Source organism: Geotrypetes seraphini, chromosome 2, assembly GCF_902459505.1.
Source record: "Geotrypetes seraphini chromosome 2, aGeoSer1.1, whole genome shotgun sequence".
Classification (NCBI taxonomy): domain Eukaryota; kingdom Metazoa; phylum Chordata; class Amphibia; order Gymnophiona; family Dermophiidae; genus Geotrypetes; species Geotrypetes seraphini.
The window spans coordinates 494234302-494257238 of record NC_047085.1 but is presented as its reverse complement, the minus strand read 5'-3'; the positions used below and the strand labels follow the sequence as shown (position 1 = coordinate 494257238).

Sequence of the window (22937 nt, the reverse complement as noted above, 5' to 3'; positions counted from 1 at the left end):
TTGAAGGACGTGCGGTTTTAGATCCGTGAGGTCCGCGTTTTACCCCTTCCCAACAAACTCCTCTGTTGAGTCTAGGGCAGGGGTGTCAAAGTCCCTCCTCGAGGGCTGCAATGCAGTCGGGTTTTCAGGATTTCCCCAATGAATATTCACGAGATCTATTTGCACGCACTGCTTTCATTGGGGAAATCCTGAAAACCCGACTGGATTGCGGCCCTCGAGGAGGGATTTTGACACCCCTGGTCTAGGGGAGAGATCATTCCCATTGAGCACCCTCATTCATTTGGAAGCGTCATGCATGCAAAGCGTAATGCAGAAGTGTAGGAGACATTTCGTAGGCTCGGAGTGTGAAATGATCACTGGTAGTGATGCCTAGTTAGGAGCTTAGCCTGCCCGTGGTTTTGACGTGTTATTTGTTTAACCCACTCAGTCAGAATGCGCCCTTCCTCTAAGGCAGTTCCCAAACAGGTCAATATCTCCCCCCCCTCCCCCTTCCAAAGCAATTGTGGGCGGTAGCAACCAGTGTTCCCTCTAAGCGGGCGGGTGTTGTGAGCAAACTTTTTTCACTGTGAGCTAAAAATATCGGGCGCCAGCAAGTTATGAGCCAAATAAATATGTTGTCAAAGTTGCTGATACATGAGGACGAGGTATTCAAAGGAATTTTAGGCCTACACGCTAAATTAAATAACGTTAAATAATATTTTTAAGAACACAAAACAACGCATTAATTCTTGAAAGTACAAAATTCTTTATTTTTTTTTTTTTACCAGAAAAACTCAAATTTATTTTAAAACAGTCTACAGAAATTGTAGGGATGAAATGATATCTTAATAAATGTTTTACAACAAATGTAGTTATGTCTGTTACATCCATATGTGTAAACTGTAAATTAAAAACAGTCCAGAAGACAATACGTTTGATGCTTTCAATTTCTAGACAATCTATCAATTCCAGCTTCTACACAAAAGTATAAATACATTAAAACAAAATATTGAAAACCATTTTATTGGGCACAAAGTTTGCCTTCAGTGAGAAGAGTTCACTCAATATGTTGTAGAATAATTGTTGTGAAACTGGAATGGAATCAATTCTTCACTCAAGTTAGATATCATCAATATCTTCATCATCATCCCCAATATCATCAAACTGGATTTCATCGTCATCACCGGGGCCAAATGTGTCCGTTTCATTGATTTTAGCATGTTCTGGAAGTTCTCCATAGGCTTTTAGGCTCCAAAATTCTTTATTAAGATTGTTCTCTTCTGCCTTTTTCTGATTTCCAAAAATTGTAAACACTGTCTATGTTTACATTATTTCCTGTGGCTAAATAAAGTTTGATTCTAATTAGGCATTCCAAATGTTCTACTCTTAACTTATTACGAGTCTTTATCTTTATAGCATTCATCAAGCTAAATCCTCTCTCACAATCGGCACTTGAAGCCTGAAAGGTGCCACACACGTCTAATAGAGCATTTAGTCCACTGAACTGTTTATGCTGCTGAGCAAAATTGTACATTTCCTGAAGTGTTTGTATAGCTCCTGCTTTTACTTTTTCAGCAATAATATATTTGAACTCCGAATATTCTGAAATAAGCTGCCTTTTGAAACAATGTTCATCATCTTTGTTCATTAACAGAAAATAACGGTTAGATAATCGTGAAAATTGTTCGTTTCCAAATGTAAATTCCTCTAAGTTGGACGGATTTGAGATACAGTCTTTGTCGAAAACACGCCAGTCCTCTAATTCATTGTCAGGAAATCTTTTGTCCATATGATCACAAGTTTGTGTAATAAATGTAAGAATATGATCTGTTTTAATTACAGAATTACAAGATGAAATGAGAGTTTCAACATTTTCATTGAAATGTGGTTTTTCTCCCAGATATTGAGATCTGAGTTTCCTTAATTTGGCTTTAGTGAACTGGAATGCATCCAAAGGTGCCAAACAACTCTTCTGACGAAGCTTACACAGTGATCCAAGCTCCTCAAGAACATCGCAGAGAATAAATAGCGCAACTTTAAATTCCAGATTACTCAATTTAGTCAGGCAGTATTTGTGCACGGGATCATTGTCTTCTTCCACCTGTTCTTGACAATATTCTAACAGGATGTCATAATTTCTAACCACTGCACTTACAGCAAAGTGCCGAGACAGCCACCTAACATCATGTATAGCTTTAAATGAAATGACATCTGAGTCTGCAGCATTAGCAATATCCTCCAGTTTGGCTTTTCGTACGCTCGATCTACTGAAAATCGTATACACGGTGCGTATTAGAGTTTCGATCTCTTTCATGAATGGGATCGTTTTCCATGCATCGTCTATGCCTAGATCTTCGCGGTGAGCTACACAGTGTTGCTCTAGAAGATGAGGAACTGATTGACGTAACTTTGCAGCTACACCATTATGCTTCCCAAGCATGACTGATGCTCCATCGGACGTGAACATGACCATACGACTGAAATCTAAATCGTTCTCACTATAAAACTGCTTTATAGCATCAACTATAGCTGTGCTGTCACAAGCAGTTAGATGTTTGATGCCAGCAAAAACTGTCTCATGAATGTTGCTGCCACTTCTTCTAAATTTAATGTATATTATGAGCATTTTCGAAACAGAAATATCAGTACTTTCATCAATTATTAGGGTATGAAAAGGAGACCTCCGGATTTCTGTAAATGTTTCCCGTTTAACAATGGCATTTATGCAGTCAAGGAACTCGAAAGCATAGTTTTTGCTTCTCCAGCTATCAGGTATTTTTACGTATTTAGCCATGTGATTGTGAATTTCCTGGACGGATAGCATGGACGAATTCAACTTTACCGCTAGCAATATATTATCAATTAAAATGTATTCGATTCTGTTGTTCCGACTATCGGGAGTTTCTTTCAAGAAATTCATTAGAAAACCTCGGCTTTGATTGTGAAGCTTTTGAACCGCTTCTAAATGAGAATTATGATTCAGATGACGCTTTAAATAATCAATTTTCCACTCAGACCAAGTCTTCCCTGTGCTCCATTCTCCGTTAACACCTGCTTTTCGGCATAGGGAGCAAATTAATGCGTTGTCCGTGTCGCTATATTCGAATATTTCTTTCATCGCCACTGTTTTCCGTCCACTCGCGTGCGGCAACGTGGTGTCAACCAAAAACTCGGTCAGCCATTCCTTCTTAAATTGGCTGCGCTTTTTCTTTGTGCTGCTACCAAACTCTTCATTCTCTTTACGCTTCGACATTTTCGAATGGATGTAAAAATTATTTGACTGAATCTATGGAAGATCGCAAAAGAAAGTTTATGCACACGCTTCAAACGATCGAAACTTGAAAAGAACTTGCTTCATGCATGTATAGATAAACAATGGCGCTCGTGCGGCCTCAGTTTTGTAGCGCATTACTAATTTACTAGTAGTAGTACCGTGTTTCCCCGATGATAAGGCAGGGCCATCAAATAAGACAGCCCCCCCTTTTTAGACAAAAATATAAAATAAGGCACCCCCGCAAATAAGCCACCCACCGATACCTGCGCTTACCCGAATCGAGTGGTACGGTGGGTGACTTCATGTGGTGCCTAGTGCAGGAAATCACTCGCGTCTGCTCTGACCGCCTCTTCCTGCACGAAGTCGGGCCTTATCCAATCAGGAGCTGCATGTCAAAGCAGCTCCTGATTGAATAAGACCCGGCTTCTTGCAAGAAGAGGCGGTCGGAGCGTACGCGAGTCCGGCTGCCTCTCCTTGTTGGCGAGCTGAGCGGACCGTCGGGATCGACCCCCCGCACCCCCTAGGTACGCCTCTGCAAGTCTTGCCTTGCCCGGATTTGCCGCTCTCTTCCGGTGTTACTCCCCCCCCCCACCCGACTCTCCTCTCGCCGCCCTGCCATCTGCCGTACGCCTCTTCCGATCGCCCCCCTCCCTGCTCGCACCCGGGATCCGGAAGGTTCGCCCCCCACATTTCGCCCCTCACATTTCGCCCCCAGGTATGTTTCGCCCCCACACATTTCGCCCCCCGGATGTTTTGCCCCCACACATTTCGCCCCCGCACATTTCGCCCCTGAGCCCTGCAGCCCTGAAATCAACCTGCTCTCTGCCTCCCCCAACTCTCTCTCTGGCTCCCCGGCTCTCCAGTGCATCGCGCCCTGCCCGGGGCCGGAGCAGGGCGGCTGGGAGACAGCGACGCGGCCGCCAGGGTCGGAAACCCCAATCCCCCCTCCCACACAGCCGGGCCGCCCAGGGAGGGGAAGACAGCGACGCGGCCGCCAGGGTCGGAAACCCCAATCCCCCCTCCCACACAGCCGGGCCGCCCAGGGAGGGGAAGACAGCGACGCGGCCGCCAGGGTCGGAAACCCCAATCCCCCCTCCCACACAGCCGGGCCGCCCAGGGAGGGGAAGACAGCGACGCGGCCGCCAGGGTCGGAAACCCCAATCCCCCCTCCCACACAGCCGGGCCGCCCAGGGAGGGGAAGACAGCGACGCGGCCGCCAGGGTCGGAAACCCCAATCCCCCCTCCCACACAGCCGGGCCAGGGTCGGAAACCCCAATCCCCCCTCCCACACAGCCAGGCCAGGGTCGGAAACCCCAATCCCCCCTCCCACACAGCCGGGCCGCCCAGGGTCGGAAACCCCAATCCCCCCTCCCACACAGCCGGGCCGCCCAGGGAGGGGAAGACAGCGACGCGGCCGCCAGGGTCGGAAACCCCAATCCCCCCTCCCACACAGCCGGGCCGCCCAGGGTCGGAAACCCCAATCCCCCCTCCCACACAGCCGGGCCGCCCAGGGAGGGGAAGACAGCGACGCGGCCGCCAGGGTCGGAAACCAAACCCCAATCCCCCCTCCCACACAGCCGGGCCGCCCAGGGAGGGGAAGGACTCCAGCCACGCTGAGCAGATGAGACGGCGGCAGCCACACCACCGGGGGCGAAACATACCTGGGGGCGAAATGTGGGGGGCGAATTGCTGGGGGCGAAATGTGGGGGGCGAAACTTCCGTGAACCCTCGCACCCCCACCCCGACGTCCGATTCCTCCCCCAGCCTCCCCTTACCTTTGCGACGCGTGTGTGCGCTGTGACGAGAAACTTGTGCGCTGCGATGTAATATTTTGTGCGCCAGCGCACGCCAGCGCAGCTTCCTAGGACCGACCCTAACCCGCTCCTTCCCCGGCGTCTCGCCCCGCCTCCCTTCTGACGCAACTTCCTCGCTGCAGCGTCCCGCCCTGCCGGAAACAGGAAGTCGCCTGGCGATGGATGGGGCGCTGGAGAAGGAAAGCCTCGGGGCCGGTTGCACGCGACCTGTATGACTTGCCGCCGCCAGTTTGAAGGTAGGACGCGGGGAGAACGAGATAAGGGGATGAAGGGAAGTGCTGCAAGCTCGCGGGCTCAGGCGCTCGACTGCGCGTGAAGAGGGGGGGGGGGGAAGCTCGGCGTCTGACTCGTTAGACAACAACAAAAGGCATCGGAGAGACCGTCAACTCGCCTTACTGAAAGCCAGATATTGGGGTTTTTAAAAAAAAAAAAAAATATCAAATACAGCTACACCCTGGAAGTGAACTGCCTTCACACTGCCTCTCCCTTTCTCATTCATTGATAGCATGGGAAGGGGCATGACTAGTGCGCTTAGCTTCCACAATGTAGGCGCTAGTTTGTTTCTTTCTTTATTCTTTCTCCCAGGAGAGCTCAGAACTGTTTACGTGAGTTTATTCAGGTACTCAAGCATTTCCCCCTGTCTGTCCCGGTGGGGCAATGGGGGGATTAAGTGACTTGCAAGGTGGGTGTGAACCCACAGGGTGCTGAGGCTGTGTGGCTTTAACCACTGCGCCACACTTCTCCCCCCCCCCCCCCCCCAGCCGTACTGGCCACTGTGGCAACAGGATGCTGGGCTAGATAGATGGAGTATTGCTGTGACCCAGTCTGGCTGTATGTTGTACCAGCAGACTCGTGTGCTGTCTGCCTCGGGAGCTTTAAAAAGCTCTCTGTGCTGCGCAGGTAGGCTGGGGGGGGGGGGGGGTCCAAGGAGAAAGAAGGGGAGAGACCAGGGGCTCAGAAATTTGGGATTTTGATCCCTGCTGATGGGTTTGAGAACGTGTCATGCTGAATAGAAATACAGACCAAGTTGTTTGTTCTGTGTGCTGAGGAGAGGGGGGATCTGTATGCTCTGAAAATAATTGTTTTAGACTTTACACTATAAGGTAGAACATTTTCAGTCTTTAAGGATGAGGGGTATAGTTGAGCACACTTGCAGTGATGAAGGATGATGGGTGCCCTTGCTGATCTCAGTGCTCCCCTTTTTTCTTTTCAGCTTGTATTTTTTATTTTCTCTCTCTCCTCCCCTCTCAGACCCTGATACTTGCCCCCTTCCTTTTCTACTCCCTCAGTTCTTGCTATGTCTTGCTCTTTTCCTCCTTCACTATGCTTCCACTGCTGCTTTGAGTTTTGCCTTCTGAGATGATGATCAGAACTGTGTGAGAGATATAAAAGGTATGAGAACATAAGGAATGCCTTCACTGGATCAGACCTTGGGTCCATCTAGTCTGGCGACCCGCACATGCGGCGGCTAAGCTAGGTGTTGCCTGTTGAAGACCCATATCCCGCAATGTGATTTGCAAGAAGGTGTGCATCCAACTTGCCTTTGAATCCCAGAATGGTGGTTTCCATCACAACCTCCTCCGGGAGAGCATTCCAAGTGTTCACCACTCGCTGTGTAAAAAAGAACTTCCTGATATTTGTCCTGGACCTGTTGCCCCTCAGTTTCAGTCCATGACCTCGTTTCCGAGTCACATGTGACAATGTGAATACCGATGTATCTTGCTCAATTTTGTCGAAACCTTTCAGTATTTAAAAAGTCTCGATCATATCCCCTTGCAGACCCTGGATGGCAGGAATGACATTTTGGGAGTGACCTTTAGCAGTTTCTGTCATAGGCTTCTATAATGTCCTTGTGATTAAAATCTGGAGCTAAACGTTAATATATTTACAGTATTTATAGTTAATTTAGGGCTCCTTTTACTAAATCGTGGTAGAGCTTTATACTGCGGACTGGCGACATAAATGCTCCCACACTCATTTAATTCCTTTGAGCATTGAAGCATTTACCCCACTGGTCTGCGGTAAGGAGCTCTACTGTGGTGTATAATAATAACTTTATTCTTCTATACTGCCATAGTCAGATGACTTCTAGACAGTTCGCACTGAAGAGAGCTGGACAATAAGCGATATTACAAAATGCAGAAGATGTATGAGGAGAGACTGGAAGCTCTGAATATGTATATGAAAGGAGGGACGGGGAGATATGATTCAGAAGTTCAAATACTTGAAGGGTATTAACGTAGAACAAAATCTTTTCCAGAGAAAGGAAAATGGTAAAACCAGACAACATAATTTGAGGTTGAGGGGGGTAGATTCAAAGGCAATGTTAGGAAATTCTACTTTACAGAGAGGATGGTGGATGCCTGGAATGTGCTCCCGAGAGAGGTCGTGGAGAGGAAAACGGTGACTGAGTTCAAAGAAACTTGGGATGAACACAGAGGATCTAGAATCAGAAAATAATATTAAACTAAGGTCAGTACTGGGCAGAATTGCACAGTCTGAACCTGATTCTACAAAGTGCGTCCCGATTTTAGGCAGCTGTAGGCGTCCTACAGCTGTCTAATCAGCCAATCGGGATGCACGTTTTTTAAAAAAATGCTCCCCAGGCAGGCCGCATATATAGAAGGCGCCTCCGGGAGCCTAGGGAGGCCCGCAAGACGCCTAAGCTTGTCTAAAGGCCTTAGGCGAACCTAGGCGGCCCTACGCGTCTCCCTAGTAGAGGAAGAGACGTTTAAAATGTAGGCCAGCAAAATGCTGGTCTACATTGTAAGTAGACACGGCCGCTATACTGATCGCGGCAAGGGATCTCTCTGCTGCAATAAGTATAGCGGCCGCGGCCGCCTGTCCCATCACCGGCAGGAGGATGCCCAACTCCTCCTGTCGGAACCCCGAACCCCCCTCCCCCCAAACTCATAATCGCCGATAGGAGGATGCCCAACTCCTCCTGCCGGAAAGCCCGATGACCCCCCCCCCCCCAACTAACCTTTAAATGTTGGTCGGTTGGACGGGTCTTGCTGCCGTCCAGCCGACATGCCCGCCTCGTGGAAATGAGACGGGCGCCCGCTAAATCTAAGGCCTGATTGGCCCAGGCTAGGTACTCTTTAAGAAGGGTTGCCCTCCTGGCTACAGACAAAGATTTCAAGAAGCTGTTTACCATTTCATTTTGCTGTTTAGAATTTAGAAGACACTTGAAAACTTACTTGTTTTCTAGGTTCTTAGACAATTAATTTCATCTTCATTCCTTAATGGTCATATTTAATTAGTCTTTTGTAAACCTCATAGAACTGCAAAGTTATGCGGTCTAGAACTTGATTTTATGTTATGTTATATCCCATGACTGCTGAATTTCAACAGCTGTTCACGCCACTAAGGTGGATTCTCTGGTGGCACAGGTTACAAAGAGAACTTCTCTGCCTAGTGAAGGGGGAATGATCCTGAAGAATATGCAGGATTGCAGGGTGGACCTGGTCCTTGAGACATTGGCCTTGGGCCTTAAAGCAGCTGCTTCAGCATCCTTTCTGGTGTGAGCCAGATGCTATTCCAGACTCCAGTTGTGGCAGAGGCTGTTTGCCCCCCAGTGATACTGGCCGGGGTGGATTATGTGGCTGACGCTATTTATGACATGCTCAGAGTCTTGAGTAAAGTCTCAGCTTACTCTATATCAGCCTGCAGAATGCTATTTAATATTATTTTCTGAACTAAGGCCAGTACTGGGCAGACTTGCACGGTCTGTGTCTGTATATGGCCGTTTGGTGGAGGATGGGCAGGGGAGGGCTTCAATGGCTGGGAGGGTGTAGATGGGCTGGAGTAAGTCTTAACAGAGATTTTGGCAGTTGGAACCCAAGCACAGTACCGGGTAAAGCTTTGGATTCTTGCCCAGAAATAGCTAAGAAGAAAAAATTAAAAAAATTTAAATTGAATCAGGTTGGGCAGACTGGATGGACCATTCGGGTCTTTATCTGCTGTCATCTACTATGTTACTATGTTGTTATGTGCGAAGAGACAACTAAGTCATCACTTGACAAATCTCATCACATTCACCAAGCTTTATAGGGTGGACATGGTGGCACAGGAGGCCTCTTCATTTGGATCCTCAGTTTTGCGGGCAGGCTAATCTTTTCCACTCAGGGTTTCGGGGGCTGCTTAGGTACATCCTTGGTTCAGCATACCATCTTTATTTCACTGGAAAAAGAGATTAGGTTCTTACCGTCATGATATCTTTTCCATTAGATAGGGATGATATGTCGATGCGCCTGTCTAAACTGTCTGCTGCCTTAAGGCAGCATCGCTCAACTTTTTGCCAGCTGTTGTCAATTTGAAGAAATTGTATATTAGAACATGTATAGTTCCTTAGGGGGTTTTCCCCTGAGTTCCACAGTTTATTATGGCTTGTTGTTTGTAAAGAATTGTTGTTTGTACCTTTCTTCTCAATGTCATGTATATGAGCTTTGTGTTCTATTATGTGAGCAGATCAAAGTCTTATTGGGCGAGTCTCCCTGTTCTCCTTCTCCTGATCTCTTCTGTAGGGCTGTTGCTGGCTTTGAAACTAACTGACTGGGGGCAGCAGAGATCAGGGAGAAGGAGGAGGTGATGAAAGTGATCAGTATCTCCTGCAACAGACTTCGCAGGAGCGGATGCAAGACCCTTGATTCAACATACCATCCATATCTACTGGAAAAGATATTATCAAGGTAAGAACTTAACCTCTTTATTGTTTTTTTTGATATTTGCAGTCTTATCTTTTGGGAACATATACAAGGGTGAATCAAAAATTAAGACTAATTGTTAAATTATGCAATAACCGGAACAGAGCTAGCAAAATGCAATATATGTACTCGTACATTGCCTGTTGGATAGTTCGTCCATGCATGATGCAACACTCGGCCTTTAGTTGTGTGGCAGCCATGAGGTCAGAAACATGGACGCTCCATTGCAAGATTGCCCATCGAAGAACAACGGGCAGTAGTGCACTTTCTTTAGTTAGAGAAAGTGAAACCTGCGGAAATTCACTGTCGGGTATTGACTCAGTATGGACATAGCACCACGAATCAATGAAAGGCTTATGAGTAAGTGAAAAGGTTTAAGGCCGGAAGAGCTGGTGTAACTGACGAAGGCCGTTCTGGTCTCTCATCAACGTTGCCCACACAAGAGCACATTGATAGGGCGGGATGCCTCGATTAGAGAAGACAGACGGAAAATGGTGTTGGCTGCAAATTTGGATATCATTTGTGGATGTGGATTTGCCATCATGTATGATGACTTGGGATACAGGAAAGTCTGCGCACGATGGATTCCCAAACAGCTTGCTGATCTGCACAAGCAACAGCATGTGGAGATTTCGACCCAATTCCTGAGACGCTGTGAAGAAGATCCGCTTATTCTGGAGAGAATGGTCACTGGCGACGAGACATGGGCGTATCACTGCGACCCGGAGAGCAAAAGACAAAGCATGATAAAGTAAAGGAAGCGGTGCTCACCCTGGCTTCGGGAGCAGCTGAAAAACATCTCTGCAGGAATGCAGAAGCTAGTTGAACGATACAATAAATGTGTCGTCTTGCATAGAGACTGTGGAAAAGTGATATGTTCACTTTTACATCCACTAAAGTCATTAAATGTATATTGCTTTTATTTTTTATTTACCCTCATTCTTTTTGAAGTACCGTGCAACCGATACATGTGATGCATCTTGCTAGATATTTTGCGCTTTTTATATCTTTCCATGTTGGGGGGGTGGGGGTTTCTCAATTTTTTTTAGAGTTATTTTCCGACTTCTTCTCTTTTTGGATCTGGTGAAACCTATGATGGTAAAGGATTCCATTAGTGGGACTGTTTTGTGAATATTTGTTGATCATCCTAGGGAGCTTTGAGGTTTCTTTTTGTTTAATTTTACTATAGGTTTACTGTTTTACTTGCTCAGAATGTGACACATGTTCTGTCCTTTGCGAGAGCTGAGCTGTTCTGTTCTGATGCTGTTGGATGAAATCATCGATTTGTGTGCCTGATGTGAACATGTTTTTTAATAAATTAAAAACCACACATCATCCAAGGTCTTTCTAGCTATTGCAATACAAACAGCTGTCGGCAGTATATAAAACACACTGTTCTTCTCGGAGTACAGTTAGATCCATTATTAATCTGACATTTATTTCTCTTCTCTCCCATCTTCTTTAACCCATGTGAGTCTTCTCTACTCTCGTTAACACTTGCCAGCCACAGATGTGCTGTTCTCCATGACTAACGGCTTACTTCAGTTGCCTGTTCTGCCCTCGCTGTACAGCTACGGCATCTTTCCCATTTAAAGGGGAAGGGAATGGGGACTTGTATACCGCCTTTTTGTGGCTTTGGCATTTCAAAGCTTACATTCAAAGAGGTCTCAAGGAGCAGCGCCAGGATTTGATCTCAGTGAGAACATGAAGACTGCCAATCAAGTGGAGCAAGCTTCATCCAAGGCAAGGCAAATCATAGGTTGCATACGCAGGAGTTTCGTCAGCCATAAGCCTGAAGTCATTATGCCATTGTATAGATCCATGGTGAGGCACCTGGAATACTGTGTGCAATTCTGGAGGCCGCATTACCGTAAGGATGTGCTGAGACTGGAGTCAGTCCAGAGAATGGCCACCCGGATGGTCTCGGGACTCAAGGATCTCCCGTACGAGGAATGGCTGGATAAGTTGCAGCTGTACTCACTCGAGGAACGCAGAGAGAGGGGTGACATGATCGAGACATTCAAGTATCTCACGGGCCGCATCGAGGTGGAAGAAGATATCTTCTTTTTCAAGGGTCCTGCGGCAACAAGGGGGCATCCGTGGAAAATCAGGGGCGGGAAACTGCACGGGGACACCAGGAAATTCTTTTTCACTGAAAGGGTGGTTGATCGTTGGAATAGTCTTCCAATTCAGGTTATTGAGGCCAGCAGCGTGCCTGATTTTAAGGCCAAATGGGATAGGCACGTGGGATCTATTCACAGAGAAAGGTAGGGGAGGGTCATTGGGGTGGGCAGACTAGATGGGCCGTGGCCCTTATCTGCCGTCTATTTCTATGTTTCTATGTAACCTCTAGGTGCAGAGGCAGCAGCTCAACCGGTGAGCTACAGCCCTTCTTCCACAGGAAATTAGAAAGTTAAGGGATACGAGGTAATGTCCTATTGTGGATTAAGAACTAGTTAAAAGAGTTAAAAAAAAAAATAATTGATAAAGTAAATTTTATGGAAGTACAATACATTCCCATATGGTTTAACAGCGCCATTGATCCTTGTAGCTTATCTGGGATTGAAGAAATATCCAAATTTCGGAACATATGGGGCTCTTTTTACAAAGGTGCGTTAGGGCCTTAATGCGCGGAATAATGCATGCGCTAGCCGCTACCTCTTGAGCAAGCAGTAGTTTTTTGGGTAGCGCACGCTACCTTGGGTAGCGCAAGCGCACCTTTGTAAAAGGAGCCCATGGGCTCTTTTCACAGGTAGCTTATTCAAGGTACAATTATACCGATTCACGAATTGAAACAAACGATGGATCAATCTACTGTAGAGGCACATAACTGGCAAGAGATTTCAGATTCTCTTAATTCTTTACTATCCCTATGTAGCGAAGGGGAGCCTACTTCACCTAACTTCTCTAAGCTTATTCAGATCCTTTTAGAGGGGGAAAAAAAGAGCGTCCAAGTTTATATAAAATTATGTGAGACGTGGAAAAGGAGGTGGTAATCAATCCCCTTTGACGACCTCTGGGCTGAAGAATTGCATTTAATCTCAGATGAAGTAGACTGGAACTCCTTTTGGTCTCTATCAGCTCGGCCCACTGTCAGCTTCAATTTGCCAATCACATATTTTGTTTTGCATAGGGTCTACTTGATCCCTAATAAAATTGCCAAGTTTAAACTTTCAACCTCATCAGCGAAGTGCTGGTCATGTAATTTTTAGCCTGGCACTTTTATACATTTCCTTCTTGAGTGTCCTAATGTACATAAGGCCAAAAATACTTTCTAGAACTCATTTAGACAGTGGTACTGTATCTCTATCTCTTATAGAGTCCTTATTTTGCGCTCCTCGTGCCCAGATATCTCGATCCCATCAAAGTACTATGATTGCTCTGGCTATCCCTCATATTGCCTGCAATTGGAAAGATAACGCCAATCTCAATTTTCACGAATGGTGGAATCACTTGTGTATGATTAGGAAATGTGAAGAAGTGATAGCTTTCAAATTTAATAACATTGTTAATTTCAATCTGAAATGGGCCCGGCTAGATGATTTTGGTAGAAACCTATTATAGTTAAACGAGACTCCTTTGTTTCTGATTAAATATTCTACAGCTCTTGTGTGTATTTTGATTTACTTTAGTTTATTAGTACCGTATAGACTCGAATATAAACCGGGATTTTTGGGCCAAAAAATTGGCCCAAATATGGGAGTCCCGGTTTATATTCGGGTCAATGCCCCCTCCCAGAATTTATTTTTAAGGCTGCTGCCAGGCTCTGCCCCAGCCTCATACAGTACCTCATCTTGGCGATCCACAGTGGAGGTGCAGCGGGCAGGAGCGAACTTTCCAAGTTCCTGCCCTACTGCTAACTGGCTGCTGCGAGTTCCTTCGGCAGCTGAGCAACACGAGCAGGAGCGTGATCTGGCGCTGCTGCTCGTACTGATAGGCATCCTTACTGGATCCTGCAAAGGAACTCGCAGCAGCAGGGCAGGAACTTGGAAAGTTCACTCCTGCCCGCTGCACCTCCACCGTGGATCGCCAAGATGAGGTACTGTATGAGGCTAGGGTAGGGAGGGAGGGGGGCGGGGGCAGAGCCTGGGAGGGAGGGAAGGTGCAGAGTCTGATGAGGAAAGGAAAGAAGGGGGCTGTTGCAATGCCTGACAGGAGAGAGAGGGAAGGGTGCTGGGCACAGAGCCTGACAGGGGAGGGGAGGATGGAAGGGTGTTGGACGCAGAGCGTGACAGGGGAGGGGAGGATGGAAGGGGGCTGGGTGCAGAGCCTGATGGGGCAGGACACTTGAATATTAAGCCATCCGACTTATATTCGAGTCAACCATTTTTCCTCTTTTGGGGGGGTGGCGTCTCAACTTATATTTGAGTATATACGGTATATATTCTATTTTATGTATAAATTTGTATTAAGTTATTCGATTTCCTTTATTTTTGATCGACGTGTTATTTATGTATAAAATATATTGAAAAAATTAATAAAAATTATATTTAAAAAAAAACAGAGTAGGGTTAAATGGTCAGTATTCTTTTTTTTATTTATAAATTTCCAACAAATATATAACAAAACAAAGAAAACAAATACAAATGTCTGTATTAATATTTTAAATCACATATGAATACATAGCAACCGTGAGAGTTAACAAGGTCAATGACTTGTGGATAGATGAGTACAATAAATGTCTTAAGATGTTCCAGCTTCTAATGAAGGATGATAAATAATTATGTTTTAAAGCTATAATTCCTTCATATTTCCTATATGCACATAAAGTATGCCACCATTTATGATGGGAGACTTATTGATTATTCTTCCAATGGTGGATCGCAATATGTAGAGCCAAAGCTACCATAAGATCAAATAACTTGGATCTAGTGGATGCAATGTCAATCTTGGGATTAGATGATCATAGTGTAACAATATCATATGATAATGGAACAGATATGGAAAATACAGTGCATCTAGTATACCATACTTGAGACCAATATTGCGGCAGATTACTACAGAAGAAAATCATATGAGATAATGAACCTGCTGAGTTATTACACAACCAAGAGATATCAGAAGTTTTACGCAGAAGCTTAGCAAGCTTTACAGGAATCCAGTAAGCATGCAAAATGAAATAAGAGGATTGCAATAAGGCGGCAGACAAGGAAAGACGAACTGATTTAGACTAAAAATTTTTTCCTTGTGAAGGGGTCAGTTGTAAACCCAGTTGTACATTCCATTTGCAATTAACTTCAAGCTGGGTCTTAGTAACCTGGAGAATCTTATATACTATAGATGCTGTTTTTGTAGATTGCAGAAGGGAAGCACAAATGGAGGTAATGTATGAACTACTCATGTCAGTAGAAGAAGAGCAATGAGGAGTATCCTTAGATTGAGTTAATAAAAACCAAATCGGTTCTCGTTTCAAATCTAGGTCATATTTTTCTAGAAACAGAGATGAAGTGCGAGACAATAAAATTTGCGGATGACACCAAACTATTTAGTGGAGCTCGGACTAAAGAGGACTGGGAAGAATTGCAAAGGGACTTGAACAAACTAGGGGAATGGGCGACAAGATGGCAGATGAAGTTCAATGTTGAGAAATGTAAAGTATTGCATCTGGGAAGCAGAAACCCGAGGTACAGCTATACAATGGGAGGGATGTTAGTGAATGAGAGTAGCCAAGAAAGGGACTTGGGGGTAATGGTGGACATGACAATGAAGCCGACGGCACAGTGCGCAGCGGCTGCTAAGAGAGCAAATAGATTGCTAGGTATAATCAAGAAGGGTATTACAACCAGGACGAAAGAAGTCATCCTGCCGCATCTGGAATACTGCGTCCAATATTGGTCACCGTACCTTAAGAAGGATATGGTGTTATTCGAGAGGGTTCAGAGGAAAGCGACGCGTCTGATAAAAGGGATGGAAAACCTTTCATACGCTGAGAGATTGGAGAAACTGGGTCTCTCTTCCCTGGAGAAGAGGAGACTTAGAGGGGATATGATAGAGACTTATAAGATCATGAGGGGCATAGAGAGAGTAGAGAGGGACAGATTCTTCAAACTTTCAAAAACTAAAAGAACAAGAGGGCATTCGGAAAAGTTGAAAGGGGACAGATTCAGAACGAATGCTAGGAAGTTCTTCTTTACCCAACATGTGGTGGACACCTGGAATGCACTTCCAGAGGAAGTAATAGGGCAGAGTACGGTATTGGGGTTTAAGAAAGGATTGGACAATTTCCTGCTGGAAAGGGGGATAGAAGGGTATAAATAGAGGATCACTGCACTGGTCCTGGACCTGTTGGGCTGCCGCGTGAGCGGGCTCCTGGGCACGATGGACCCCAGGTCTGACCCAGCAGAGGCATTGCTTATGTTCTTAGGATTCTGGGCTGTATAAAGAGAGGCGTAGTCAGTAGAAGGAAGAAGGTGTTGATGCCCCTGTACAGGTCATTGGTGAGGCCCCACTTGGAGTATTGTGTTCAGTTTTGGAGACCGTATCTGGCGAAAGACATAAGAAGACTTGAGGCGGTCCAGAGGAGGGCGACGAAAATGATAGGAGGCTTGCGCCAGAAGACGTATGAGGAGAGACTGGAAGACCTGAATATGTATACCCTAGAGGAAAGGAGAGACAGGGGAGATATGATTCAGACGTTCAAATACTTAAAGAGTATTAACGTAGAACAAAATCTTTTCCAGAGAAAGGAAAATGGTAAAACCAGAGGACATAATTTGAGGTTGAGGGGTGGTAGATTCAGGGGCAATGTTAGGAAATTCTACTTTACGGAGAGGGTGGTGGATGCCTGGAATGCGCTCCCGAGAGAGGTGGTGGAGAGTAAAACTGTGACTGAGTTCAAAGAAGCGTGGGATGAACACAGAAGATTTAGAATCAGAAAATAATATTAAATATTGAACTAGGCCAGTTACTGGGCAGACTTGCACGGTCTGTGTCTGTATATGGCCGTTTGGTGGAGGATGGGCTGGGGAGGGCTTCAATGGCTGGGAGGGTGTAGATGGGCTGGAGTAAGTCTTAACAGAGATTTTGGCAGTTGGAACTCAAGCACAGTACCGGGTAAAGCTTTGGATTCTCGCCCAGAAATAGCTAAGAAGAAAAAAAAAAAAAAATAAAAAAAAATAAAAAATTTAAATTGAATCAGGTTGGGCAGACTGGATGGACCATTCGGGTCTTTATCTGCCGTCATCTACTATGTTACTATGTTAATAATCTGAAATGGACTCAAATTACCATTCTCATAGAGTTCCAAGAGAGACCATACGTTTGCAGTACACCATACTTTCCTAATTTTACAAGAAATTTTATAATCAAATATAGAAATTATGCCATAAAGAAATATCCAAAATATCTGACCATCTTTGATGTAAATGATTCATTACAATATTAATAGCATAAGAGGTAGCCCGTAAGATACAAATATTTTTATAGTTAAGTAGAGGAAAGAAGATGTAAAGGAACATTCCCAATCAAATCTTTTTCAAACTGAATCCATCTTGGGGAATTAGTGTTAAGGTCCTTTAGAAACCAGAATTTTACTTTTGAGATTTGGAAAGCCCAATGATATAATTTTAAAATCTGGTAAGTTTATGCCTCCTAGAATACGAGGCATTTAAAGTTTTTGCAACGTAATACGTGAATTGCGACCACACCATATAAATTTAGTTATTAATATGTCAATTTTCTTGTAAAAAGAGTTTGGAAACGACACTGGACTCATACTAAGTATAAAGTTAATTTTTGATGCCAAGACCATTTTGATGGCTTCAGTTCTGTCCCACCAGGATATAAAAAGAGGAGACCATGCATGAAAAAGATCTGTGGTCAATTTTATGATAGTTTCACTGTTAAATTTCAGCGTATCTTTTATATTGGTGCCAAACCATACCCCCAGATATTTTAATTTGACTGGTTCCCACTTAAATGGATATTGCTTGACACGGTGATGTAGCACCGTCTTAGAAAGCAGCATTATAGCCGACTTTGTCCAATTAATTTTTTAACCAGAAATTTGAGAAAATGTATCTATGGTCAATATTCTTAATGGAGTAGAGTAAATAGTGGGGTTCCCCAGGGGTCTGTGCTGAGACTGCTGCTTTTTAACATATTTATCAATGATATAGAGATGGGAATAACTAATGAGATGATTTAAATTTGCTGATGACACAGTTATTCAAAGTTGTTAAATCACAAGAGGATTGTGAAAAATCGCAAGAGGACCATATGAGACTGGACATCCAAATGGCAGATGTTTAATGTGGGCAAGTACAAAGTGATGCATGTAGGAAAGAAGACCTCAGACTATAGCAATATATGATGCAGGGTTCCACATTAGGAGTTGCTGCCCAGGAAAAGTTGTCATCCTTGAGGATATGTTGAAACCCTCTGCTCAGGGAGTGGGGCATAAAGAGGCCTGGTTTTTGTAAGCTTGGGCTCACAGTGGCGAGAGTGGTGGCAGCTGCTGCCTGGAAAACCTCACCTGCTTTGGAGTGGACTCGTGTTATTGACAAACTGGATGGCTGGTATGAAATGTATCGCTTGATAGCCTATGTGAGCCACAGAATTGGTGCCTTCGATAGATTGTGGAACAAATTTTCGAGAATGGCGAAGACATTATTATTCCTAGTTGGGGATGCCTTAATCTCCTTTACCCTCTCTTCTCTCCCTTTCCCTTCCTCCTCTCTCCCCTCTTTTTCTCTCCCCTTCCTCTCCCTCTTACCTATCCACCTCCTCTCTCCCTCTTCTTTCTCTCCCCTCTTACCTCTCTTTACAGTCGCCTTGAGTCTGTATAGGTATGAGCGATGCACAAATAGAAGATTAGGTTAGATTATGCTTGGGGGGGGGGGGGTTGTACTGGTTGGTGTGTTTGGGGGGGGGATTAGCATCCTGTTTGGAGTGTTTTCTGGTGTACTGGGTCTGTGTTTGTAAGCTTTGGCTTGTTTATATTTCAATAAAAAGTGAGTTTAAAAAAAAAAAAAGAACCCTCTGCTCAGCGTGCAGCAGTAGCGGCCGAAGCAAATAGAATGCTATAAATTATTAGGAAAGGAATGGAAAACAAACATCAGAATGTTCTAATGCCTTTCTATCTGGTCAGCACATCTCAAAAAAAAAAAAAGTAAAAAAGATATAGGGGCTCATTTTCAGAGCACTTAGACAAGGGGCTCCTTTTACTAAGCCACGTTAGGGCTTTAACGTGCGGAATAGCGTCCGCTACATCGCCGCGCACGCTAGATCTTAACGCCAGCATTGAGCTGGCATAAGTTCTAGAAGCGCCGCGCGCGGTATTTTCCTGCGTGCGCTAAAAACGCTATCGCACCTTAGTAAAATGAGCCCAAAGTACTATAGAAATCTATGGTACTTTCAGTGCGTTGAAAATGAGCCCCATAGTGTAAATAGAAAAGGTACAGGGAAGGGTGAAGGGACAGCTTCCCTATGAAGAAAAGCTAAAGAGCTCTTTCGCTTGGAGAAGGGATGGCTCAGGGGAAATAGGTGACGGGATAATCGCGTGCCAGACACCAGTTCGCCGACAGTCCAGCGCCGACAATTTGGCACAAGACAGAAGCGCACGGAGGAAAAAATAATTTTTAAAGAGCTCCGACTGGGGGTTTCGGATGGCAACCCCCCCATTGGTTAGTGTTCGCGCTGCGGGTGTTTTTTTTTTCCCCCTTCCCCTCTTTTGCCCTTTCTCCCCATTGTTCCCACATCCCTTAAGTTAACTCAACTTGTACGTCAACTCAACTTGTACTCCACTAATCTTTTGTAAACCGCATAGAACTTAATGGTATTGCGGTATATAAACTGTTATTATTATTATATTAATTAATTGATGTGAACCGCCTAGAACTCATTGGGTATGGTGGTATACAAGAACATAATAATAATAATACTGCCTCATTCCACCAATGAAAGCCAACCTCATCAGTGATGTCACAATTGCTTCATTGTTCTATACTTGGCTCACTTCTGATATTGTATTGGAGGAGAGTGTGGTGCAGTGATTAGAGCTACAGCCTCAGCACCTTGAAGTTGTGGGTTCAAACCCTGCACTGCTTGTGACCCTGGGCAAGTCACTCAATCCTTCCCTGCCCCAGGTACGTTAGATAGATTGTGAGCCCACCGGGACAGATGGGGAAAATGCTTGAGTACCTGATTGTAAAACTGCTTAGATAACCTCGATAGGCGGTAAAACTTTAAAAAAGGTTTGGATAATTTCCTGAAAGAAAGGTTCGTAAGCAGTTATTAAGATGGACTTGGGGGAAATCCAGCGCTTATTTCTAGGATAAGCATCATAAAATCTGTTTTACTTGGTGTCTTGCCAGGTACTTGTGACCTGGATTGGCCACTGTTAGGAACAGGATGCTGGTCTTGATGGGAACACATGTTCTGAACTCTGTGTTTTATGAGGGAGTGCTTCCCTCACAGATGTCCAAATCTGGAATATTTTTCAAAGGCCTGGGATCCTTCTGCTGAGTTTTGTCTGCTCATATTAAGCAGTAGTTTAAAATCATTGTTCCACTATGTGGCTGTGGGGTGGGAGTGGGGGGGCTCTTCCCTCATTCATTTAACTAAAATCATTTCTGTGTCAACAAGGCTTATTTTCCCCCCTTTATCCAATTGAGAGACTAAACTCATATTATCGAACAATTGTAATTGCACTCTCAAAGGAATGGATGCATCCAGAATATTCCCAAAATAGCCTAGTCTAGCTTCCCAGAAATACTGTATTAGATTACACTGCAATAATTTATGATCCAGAAAGGCCCTCTTCTTCCCCTCCTCACATTTAGGATGGACCCCAAACAAGCATATTATGCAATCACAATGAAAACTTACCGTACATTGCTCTGAAGAAGCACCAAATGGGAGATCTTCACATCCTTCATTGAGGTAATAAAATGTTCCCAACAAAGCAAATCCTCACTCAACAGGAAAAAGATGCAAAATAGAAGAACAGACCAACTTGTATCTTTTCTCCTTAATTCTTTATGAAGATTTCTTCATATATCCAAATATTCTTGCTCCAAGCTATACTGCCCGACGGGACCCGTTTCGCCTACAATGGCTTTTTCAAGGGTTCCAGCAGGGAGCACTTATTTTGGCTTCCTCATGATTCCGGGGCAGGAGACAAGTTGGTCTGTTCTTCTATTTTGCATCTTTTTCCTGTTGAGTGAGGATTTGCTTTGTTTGGAATTGTTCCAGTTACCTCACCTTTCTATCTTCAAGAACCCATATTTTAGTAATAAAATGTTCCCCAAACAAACCCCCTTTCATTTGGAAATCATGTTCCCATTTAGTTCCACACCCCTAGGTCCCACTGTGGTCCAACACTCGCCACTTCTTGATAAAAAGATATCCGCACTTTCTCTTGCAACTTAGATGCACCTAGTTCCATAACAGAACACCTTACCTGTCCCTGTTCAATAACTGACCACATTCCTTACACCGTCTTTCCTCCGTAACGGCTTCTATCGCCCTTCTCAGCCCCTTCTGCTTCCAGCTTCTAGTATGCCCATCACAAAACCTTGGGGTAAACCCAGGGTTACCATTGAAGGGTATGAATGGTATTACTTTAAGAGTCAAGTTTCTAGGCTTTACTAACCAGTGCTGGATTTGTCGTGTGCCTGATTTACCGGTAATCCTGCTCTCCGTTGAGAACATCTGCTACGGGTCAGCAATTTTGCTTTGCATAACTTTTTTTTACTTTGTGAAAATTTCAGAAATGGAACAGTCGAATCCCTTAGATGCAGAGCTGCCTTAGCGTTATACTGTATAGTCTCTCTTTAGTGGAAATCTGTGTTCAGAAGACTTTGTAGATATGGGAGTGCGGCAGCAAATGGGATAGCTAGGGGAATTGAAGTCCCCATTAGTGTTTCAGTGGTTACTACTATTATTTCTAAAGCGCTGAAAGGTGTACACTGCGCTGTACATTTTAACATACAATAGATGGTCCCTGCTCAGAAGAGCTTACAATCTAATTTAGACAGGACAATTAGATACATAATACTTTACATGTAATTGAATGATAATGTGTCTGAAACTTTAGCACTAGTTACCTTACTGTGGTTCACAATTCTGTTTAACTAGTGAATATTCTGCTTGGCTTTGTGTGGAAGAATCACTGAACTTTGGAATGTAACTACTCTCTAGTAAACCAAAGAATTGGATGAGTTTACTCTTAGGTAAACGATAAAGCAAAGAGGCAGAGTAAATATTTGGTTTGTTTTCTGATATCAGAATATAAGACTCGCATGTCTAGCTTGCGTTTTACATAATATTTGCATTTCTTGGCCAGGGTTTTCTTTTTGAGGAGATAGAACATGAGATTTGCATACCAAGAAGGCATTGCAGGCAAATCTCTCTCATGCATATGCATTGTGGATATCCTGAAAACCTGGCTTGCCAGTAGATCTCAAGGACCGGACTTGGGCAGCCCTGTGTAGAGCTTTAATTACAGTGTCGGATGAAAGAGCTGGATATTGATTCTGATCAGGTGTTTTTTTCTTTTGGTCTGGTACACACAAAGAGTCGCCAAATCAGAATTCTAGTCTGGTTGGTGAAAATGCCCATTATATCTAAATATTGGTGATATTTATTTATTTTTAATATTTATAGACCACTTATAGCCTTATTTCTCTCTATCTGTCCCGGTGGGCTCACAATCTGACTAATGTACCTGGGACAATGGAGTGTTAAGTGACTTGTCCAGGGTCACAAGGAGCAGCACTGTGTTTGAACCTCCAATCTCGGGGTGCAGCCCTAACCACTAGGCCACTCCTCCATATTGTAAAATTCTACCACTGCCAATAGAAGTAACAGTAAAACCTTGGATTTGCAAGTAACTTGGTTTGCAAGTGTTTTGCAAGACAAGCAAAACATTTTATTAAATTTTAACTTGATATACAAGCAAAGTCTTGCAATACAAGTACATACAGTATACACACATCACAACTGAGCCGATGGTTCTTCTCTCTCTGATGCTGCAGGAGTGTAGTGACTGTTCTAAATGAGCGAGATCTTGCAGTACAAGTACATATAGTATTCTGGTAATAATTTATGTTCCAAGAAACAGGATGCTACCTCCACAATCGTGAAAGCAGAAAACAAACAACGAAGGTGACTAATCGATGTTCAATTTCCTTTATTGTTTGAAATGACTCCACAAGAAAGGCT

General features: G+C 44.3%; 2 protein-coding genes across 6 annotated transcripts in view; one reads left to right on the top strand and one right to left on the bottom strand.

Moving 5' to 3' along the window:
• Window positions 1-881: 881 nt before the first annotated feature.
• On the bottom strand, window positions 882-5150 carry LOC117354423 (E3 SUMO-protein ligase KIAA1586-like). Its single transcript, XM_033931928.1, has 2 exons — window positions 5029-5150; window positions 882-3265 (listed from the first exon to the last, which is right to left on the bottom strand). Exon 2 carries the CDS (start codon window positions 3230-3232, stop codon window positions 1244-1246), a length of 1989 nt encoding a protein of 662 aa, XP_033787819.1. The 5' UTR covers window positions 3233-3265; window positions 5029-5150; the 3' UTR covers window positions 882-1243.
• The window catches only part of SCAP (SREBF chaperone), a 258977-nt gene continuing 241182 nt past the window's right edge, over window positions 5143-22937 (top strand). For 2 of the 5 annotated variants that reach the window (XM_033931922.1, XM_033931925.1), the window contains exon 1: window positions 5143-5303. The gene's annotated coding sequence lies outside the window, so the exon portion shown is untranslated. Of the gene's footprint in view, window positions 5304-5588; window positions 5613-9593; window positions 9759-22937 lie in introns of those variants that run through there. The other 3 variants (XM_033931923.1, XM_033931927.1, XM_033931926.1) reach the window with 3 other exon arrangements.